We start from the raw sequence: 7,811 nt of genomic DNA on the forward strand, positions 1-7,811 counted from the left end.
TGGGTAAATAAAATAAGGTGTGTATGGGCGGAGGAAGGGGTCAGGACACCTTAGGTTCCTGATTATCACAGCTGGCTTCCCAAGGGTTAACCCCTCGAGACCCCCGGGAACCCCTTAGTGACGTCAAGGGCGGGGTCTGTACCGCCTGGTTGGGGATGCCGTGCAGATAATTGAGGGGGGGGTGTCTCCGGACCCCGCCCCCATAGGGAAAACCACCCTAATTCCGGCCCTTACAACTCCCCCGGGAAATTGCCCCGCCTTCTCCTTCCACTGGACAGTAAAGACCTATCCTATGAAGACCCCAGTTCTCCAGCCCCCAAAACCTTAAGTCCCCAGTCACTATGGGATCCCCTTTCCCTAATCCTGTCCCCAAAGCTAGCTGCCCAGGGCGGATTGTTTCGGGGTCACCGGGCCTGAAAGAGGCTTCAGAGTGGGGAGCAAGGGCAGGCAGGGTGGTCTGAGCCAGAGGAGGGGCCTCGGCCCCCAGCTCCCGTTGGGGAGGGGGTTCCAACGGGGATACATAGGCAGGCCGTGGCCAGTGGTCCCGCCCAGTCCCAGTAGGGGTCTCCCTGAGGCTGGCCCAGCTGTCCTGGTGGTCCCGAGGTCAGAGGGTCAAGACAAGGTCTCCTCGGCTCCTCCTAAGTCCCCTGACCACAGCCCTTGGGGACTCAGGAGTCCCTATTCCTTGAGAAGTCTTTCCAGGGCCTAAACGAGACGCTGGGCCCTCCCGCCCCCTTCCTAAAACAGAAGGCACTCCTTTTCCCCAGAACGCATGCACCAGCAAGCACATCTGTCACAAGACAGGTCAAGGGTTCAAGCCGAGCCGTCCCGCGCCGATTTTGTCGCCTCACACACACCCATCTCCACCCCACCTAGGGCTCTCTCCTTAGCTGTTCCCTCCTTCCAGAAACACTGACGTCTTCCTGCCGGCGCTCAGGACACACCTGGAGTTCCCTCTCTACCACGCAGACCTCCAGCTAGCCGGCCCTCCAGCCTCTTCATCCCAACCTCATGAAAGTGAGATGTTTCTAATATATGGGAGAGGCGGAGACAGACAAAGAGATCCACGGTTGCCTGAGACAGAGACACACAGACTGTCAGAAGGAAAAAAAAAAAAAAGATACAGAGAAAGGGAGATACAAACGAAAAAATTCTTCAAACTTTCTATATCTCACCCCAGGCTCTCCCACTCCTTTTTTGCCTCTGTGCCCCAGGTCTCCCTCTTGGCTGGGCAGAGTCCCTCGCAAGCAGGGCATCCCCTCGGGCCCCCTCCCCCACTGCTGCCAGGTGGTCCCCCGCCTGCCCCCCTTCTCACCTCCTTCTGGGCGCAAGGCTTGGGATGCGCGGTCCAGGGCCGGAGTCTGGGCTGGGGGGTGTGCGGTGGGGAGGGGGGGCGGACAGGGCCACGGCAGCGCAGCCTCAGTGCCACCCCCACCCCCCCTAACCTGGCCGCCAGCCCTCCCGCCGGCCCAGCCCGCCGGGCCGCGAGCCGGGACCACCCGCGAGAAGCGCAAACTTTTTTTTTCCCTTTTGCAAAAACTTTTTCTCGCTCAAGCAGCTGGCGCGCCGCCGCTCTTCCCGCTCGCCTCTCACCTCCCTTCTACTTCCCTCCCTCTTGCCGTTCTGGAGGATGAGGCGGGGTAGCTGAAAGCAAGAGAGGGGGTGCCGGGCTTATTGCACCCCCAGGACCCCCAGGATCCTCCCCCTCCCTTGAGGGACCCTATACTGCCTCACCCCCCCCCCGCGCTGAACACGCTGCTGGTGGTGGGCAATAAATCCCGGCATGGATCCTTGGATCGGCTGCCCACGAAGAGCCCTCCCCCCCCACCCCCCCGAGCCAGAAAAAACTAAGAAATATATTGGGAGGTGGGGGGGCGACGAAAAAGTTCATCCGAGAAAGATAATATTGGAGGTAGCGTCGTCGACTTTGGTTGGTGCTAACTGAGAATTCGGCCATCCTGTAGTTTATCTGCTGGCCTCACTCTTTCAATGGAACATGAAGGGGTCAGGACAGATTTGGGGTTTGGTGCAAACAAGACTGGAACACAGTTGGCTTAGAAGTGAAGGGTCTATAGAGCATAAAAGAGAGGAGCAGTGGCTGAGGCTCTGGGTGCAGAGTATGCTGTTCACAAGGTTACTAAGGTACCACGGGACGCGACCGAAACACTGTTCCGCGGAGAACCCCAGCTCTACTTCATCTCCAAGTTCTGGAGACTGCGGGCACCTCCGCACCTCTGTGCTGCCCGCTTTCTGCAATTCCAGGCTGTCTGCTCCCTCTGCTGGCCTTTCTGCAACATGACACTCTCTCGGCGTCTGGAAGCGGAGAAGACGGGGGAGCTGGGAGGAGGAGGCTTGACAGGTCCCCCCACCAAAGTCCAGTTAGGAGCCCGGGGGGGGGGTGTTGTATGAGCCCAAAGAAACAGAAAGGCACACTAGAAGAGGCTGCTAGTGCAGAACAGTAGTGTCTGAGAGGGGAGTGTCTTGTCCCTTCGGATTCGTGTTGCTATAGTGACAGGATGCAGGGGAAGGGGCAGCTATTTTAGTCTGTCTGACCTTTCTTTATGAGAAAGGGGAGAAAACGTGGTGAGGAAAAGGAGCCCCGTCCTTTCCCGTCACCCCTCAGACAGGCCTCCCACATCCTAGCTCTGCTTCCAAGAACCACCTCCTCAGGCCTGGAGAGTTAGTAGGTTAACTGTTCAGACTGAGGGTCAAGGGGAAAAGGTGAAACTAGAAAGAGGTCTGAGGCCCTACAAATATAGGTAGTGACTGTGGGGGGACAGATAAGGAGTTCTATTTGACCCTCCCTCCCCCATATGACTTTGGCCCAGACACCAGTTATACCCAGAGGGTCAGGCAAGACCAGTCAGTGGTCCTTTCTTTCAGAGAAGCTCTTTTCACCCGGGTCTCTAGATTAGTGATTCTCCAACATTTTGACTTCAAGACCCCTTTACCGTCTTTTTTTTTTTTTTAAGATTTTATTTATTTATTCGAGAGAGAGTGAGAGAGCACAAGAAGGGGGAGGAGCAGAGGGAGAAGCAGACTCCCCGCTGAGCAGGGAGCCCGATGCGGGGCTCGATCCCAGGACCCCGGGATCATGACCTGAGCCAAAGGCAGATGCTTAACCGACTGAGCCACCCAGGCGCCCCTCTTTTTTTTTTTAAATAGGCTCCCCGCCCAATGTGGGGCTTGAACTCACAACCCTGAGATTAAGAGTCGTATGCTCTACCCACTGGGCCACCCCGTCACCCCGCATTTATACTCTTGAAATTTATTGAATTTTTGTTTATGTGGTTCATGTTAATTTACTATATTAGAAGTTAAAACTGAAGAATACACAGAATACACAGGCACATATCCCATTAACAATGATGTCAGAAAAATGATGTAATCACATGCCACATAGCCTCTGGAAAACTCCACTGTATACTTTTGAGATAATGAAAATCAAAAAGGCAAATACCATCTTAGTATTATTATGAAAATAGTTTTGATCCTGTGAACACTCCTGAAATGGTCTCAGGGACCTCCCAGGGGTCCCCAGACCTCACCTTGCAAACTATCCTCTGGACTATCACCCCAGCCCTTCTTTATAACTCATACTTGTTGATTTTCCCCCTCATTTTTTAAGGAAAGGATAAACATTAGTCTCCCCGGTGGGTCCTGTCCCCCACACTGGGAAAAACCAGGGAACTTCCTAGGCTCAGTACCCCTCTCTCCCGGCTCCCATTTCTGGGGCTCTCCTAACCACCTCCTCTTAGCCCCTTGCCCATCTCCTTCTTGACCCTCCCTGAAAGCTCTTCCACAGTTCCTACCCTGGGCCAGCCTGGTTCCCCTGTCCCAAGCCTGCTTCCCTCACTTGAGGACTTTCTCTTCTTGCAAGAGACTAAGTAATTTTTCTCTGCCTTCTCCTTCCCTCCCTCCACCCCTCCCTCACCTCTGCCACCTTCTCAGGGGGCTTAGGTCAGAAATCAAGCTTTCTGGGGAGACTCCTTTAGAGAACACACTTTCCCCATCTCCCCAAACATCAGCCAGCCTGGAATAGGCAAGAGTCTGGACGGACAAGTGCCCATTTGGGTCCCCTAGGGGTCACCCCGGTCATCCTGCCACCCCACCCATTAGGTGGGGGTGTGGATCAGGCAGTGTCTCCCACCACAGATGCCCTTTGCCTGGGAATCCCCAACTGATCTCTTTACTCCAAATCCCCAGGTCCTCTCGCTAGCTGCAGCCACAGGCCTCCACCACCATATCGGGCACATCTGTCTTGACCACATTGCCATCCCGGTCCAGGTAGAGGAGAGACAGAGGCCTTCGGGCAGTAGGGACACAGCAGGAAGTACCCAAGGGCCAAGGGTTGTTGGCCTTGAGGAGGCTGAAGACAGCCGAATGGAAGGAGGCAGCAATGCCGGGGCTGCCAGCCAGGTGGGGGGGGGCACTGTCCGCTGCAGTAATTTAGCTGGTACCCCTCGGGCTGCAGGATCCAGTCCCGCCATCCCAGTTCCTGGAAGTCCACATAATGGTCTCGCCGGCAACATAAGGGGGTCTCAGGCTCACAGGTGGGGGTCCTCCTCCTGGCCCGGCCGGCTCCAGGCTCACTGGGCCGGATCTTAAGCTCCAGGAAGGGCCGCTGGTCTCCCGCCGTGTCCAGGAGCTGCCGAGGCTGTTGGGCAGAGGTGGTGTTGCCTTCTAGGAGTCTGCAGTTCAGCTGGAGTTTCAGGACAGGGGACTCCTCACCCCTCAAGCCGCTAGAGGACAGAGTGAGGGCGTGCCAGCCCGGGGCTGTGGTCTGGTGCTCCGCCAGGAGGGTGCGCGACCCTTGGTGCCCGCTGCCTGGACTCCATCGGAAGATCCTCAAGTAAAGAGTGCCAGGAAGGGTGGGGAACACGTGCAGCCAGAGGCGAGCGTGGTACAGGTGGTGGGACTGGGCTGTGGACAGGTGGAAGGTGAGCACGGAGCTGCAGGCTGAGGTGGAGGGACCTGCCAGAGAGATGGAGAAGGGACGGAGGAACGTGAGCAGGGATGGAGCTCCCCTCTGAGACCCCTGCAAGCCCCGCCCGCTGCTCTCCCTAGCCCCTTTAGAAGACGCGGGGACTGCCTTGTGTCCTCCGTCCTCCAAAACCCGTCCCTGCCTCTTCTGTCCTCCCTCCTCCCACACCCTGCTCCGTCTGCCTTTTCTGTCAGGGTCCCCTTCAGCCTCCCTCTCCCTGTCTGCTCTCTGCCTGCCTCTCTCTTAACGCACCTGTGATGGTAGCAAAGCTGATGACCTCCTCCCCATTTGCTGGAGCCACACTTCCTGGCTGCAGTCTCCGGAGGGCTCTGGCCAGCGCCGCCTGGGGTGGAGGGTGAGTTATTCTGGGACGACTGGTCAGGTGCAGCCCCTCCAAGATCTGCTGCTTGGCTAGCTCCAGGACCAGAGCTCGTTCTGCCTGGGGCGCCGGCGTGGGGCCTCCGCAGGAGGGACATGCAGACCCTGCCCCCTGTGCCCACACCAGTGCCCACAGCAGCACCAGCTGGGGCTGGACGTCAGGGAGCCCCATGCTCCTGGTGAACGGCCCTGGGTTGGGTCGGGAGCCTCAGACGGCAGTTGCTCCTTCTGTTGATCTGATTGCGGGGAAGCCAATGAGGGCAGAGCAGCAGACCGCCGTGCCACACCTACCCTCAGCCAAGGGTAGAGCCACCTGTCTTCTATGGCCCGGGACTCAGGAAGGCAGTATGCGGATGGTCCAATGGGTGGCTGTGTTTAGCGCAGTCTGCCAGTTTGACCCTCACAGCTCATGGCTGGTTACCGACTTGGGCCTCTTTAGAGCTGAAACCTGGGGCTCCCCCACTTAGTGGTCAGCCAGCAGACCTACCCTCTGAGCCCCGGGATTGGCCGGCTGTGCTGCCCATCAGGGCCCTGAGGGGGGTGGAGGTCCCCCCCACCCTACCCGGGAGCTCGGGTTTCACCATCTGGCCTGGTCACTGAGTTTGAGGTAGGTGTAAGGGGGTGGGGAGGGGGGCAATGTGGACATGCATGATGCAAGAAAGAGAATGATTTCACATGCTCAGTCCCCAAGGTCTGGGGCTCGGGGGAGGGACTCATAGGGGCAAGGTGGGGAGGGCAATTTCCTCCCATACCTCTGGTCCTTCCAGCTTACCCAGACACCTCTGCTGCAGCAGTTCTTATGAGGCAGCTGTTGAGTTCCACTGGTTATTTCTCCAGGGTCTCTGGGCGGGAGGGAGAACTCTGGTCTCTTTCTTCCTAGCAACAGGGCTGGGATGGGGGTGGGGGGGGGGGCGCGGAGGGGAATGGGGTCCTCCTGCCCAGGCAAAGGAGGCGGTGCCATGGGGCACGGAAGTCACCTCCTGACCCTGCCTATGCTGGCTGCCCAGAGTCCAGTTGGACTGGAGCACAACGTGGAGGGGGGCTGGAGCACGGTGGGGGTGGGGGGCACGTTACTGCGATGTCTGGGGAAACCCAGAAGGGTAGGGGTGGCGGTGATGCAATCTTACAGCAGGGCAGAGTCCATCAAGGCTGACAGAAGGGCATGGGACTCGGGAGGGCCCATACCCAGCTGCTGGCTCTCTTTAAGGGGACTGTGAGAGTTACCTAAATTCGGGGCATCCTAGAAGTGATGCGAGGCCTCTGTGAAAGAGGGCGGGAAATGGGAGGTCTAAGGACTTTGAAGAGCAGAGCAAGATGAGTGCAGTGACCTTAGTTCCAATCCCAGCCCTCCTTACCACACTTCCTTGCTGACTAAATGGGAGGGCCATGGCCCCTCCACCTCGAACTTATAAAGGTAGACTTCATGTTAGCCTTCCTCCTTATGCCCCAGTTGCTTCAAGAAGCTAGAAGGAAGTGAGTGTGATTTGGAAATGTGCCCCGGCTCTGTTTTGTTAACCTCCCGCCTATGTAGCCAGTGGGGACTGTCAAGAGGCTACCAGGTCTGGCACCAGGGGCAGAAAGTGGTGCTTCGGGGGCTGGGCCTCAGTACCGCCAGGGTCCACCATGTGGCAGTGTCGTGCCACCGGACGGCAGGGGGCTTAGGGCGGAGCAGCTTCCCAGGGAATGGGCTGCTCTGAGGAATGGGGAGATGCAGAGCGCTTTCCAGCCTCTCACTCTGGGGACCCCGCCTCTCCTACAGAAAACACAGAAGCCGGTCCCCGTGCTCTCCCCTCTCGCCCCTACCAGAGAGCAGAAGCTGTCTTCAGGCCCCACATCCCTTCTACCTTTGGTTTCAGACCTTGTCGCATTGACACGTGCCAATGGAACCTGATGACGGGCACCAGGCTCTTCCTAGAAACTCAGGGCACTGTGCGGCGGTGGGGGGGGGGGGGAGAGAAGGGACTAGGAGACTTCTAGACCCTTCTGTTCTTCCTACGTTTCTCCCCGGGCGGAAACATATTCAAGCCCCTCTGTCCAGTTCTCTCCCCCCACTCTGAGCAACCTCTCTGTTGGTTGAGGCTGGTGAGTGACAGCCCTCTACCGCTGGGGTCTGGAACAGCGAACTGCAAAGAAGTTTCTGCCCATGGTGGTGTCTCAGAGGGTTTACCCGTCGGGGCCAGGAGACAGAGTCAAGAGAAGCAGCACCAAGTGGCTGCAGGAGTCGCTGACCCCTCTTCTCCCCTACTCTCTATCAGGTGCCCCCAATTTTCGGCTCTTCCTACCCTCTTGCTGCTGTGCCTGGCCTGGCCCTACCTCCCCACTGACACTTACGTCAGAACCCAGCTATAAATACGTTCTTAGCATCTTAGTCACTTTCCCCAAGAAGTGCTCCCAGGTTATAAATACCCCAGCCATCTGCCTCACAGGCCCGCCCTACCACCAACCTGGT

General features: G+C 57.8%; 1 protein-coding gene across 1 annotated transcript; it reads right to left on the reverse strand.

The window, feature by feature from the left end:
• Positions 1–3,938: 3,938 nt before the first annotated feature.
• Positions 3,939–5,534, reverse strand: INHBE (inhibin subunit beta E). The gene is given in 3 exon segments (XM_021687284.2): positions 3,939–4,428; positions 4,430–4,974; positions 5,237–5,534. Coding segments are annotated over 3 exon segments (1,056 nt in total). The 3' UTR covers positions 3,939–4,215.
• Between the last annotated feature and the right edge of the window lie 2,277 nt (positions 5,535–7,811).

This window comes from Neomonachus schauinslandi, chromosome 5, assembly GCF_002201575.2.
Source record: "Neomonachus schauinslandi chromosome 5, ASM220157v2, whole genome shotgun sequence".
NCBI lineage: Eukaryota > Metazoa > Chordata > Mammalia > Carnivora > Phocidae > Neomonachus > Neomonachus schauinslandi.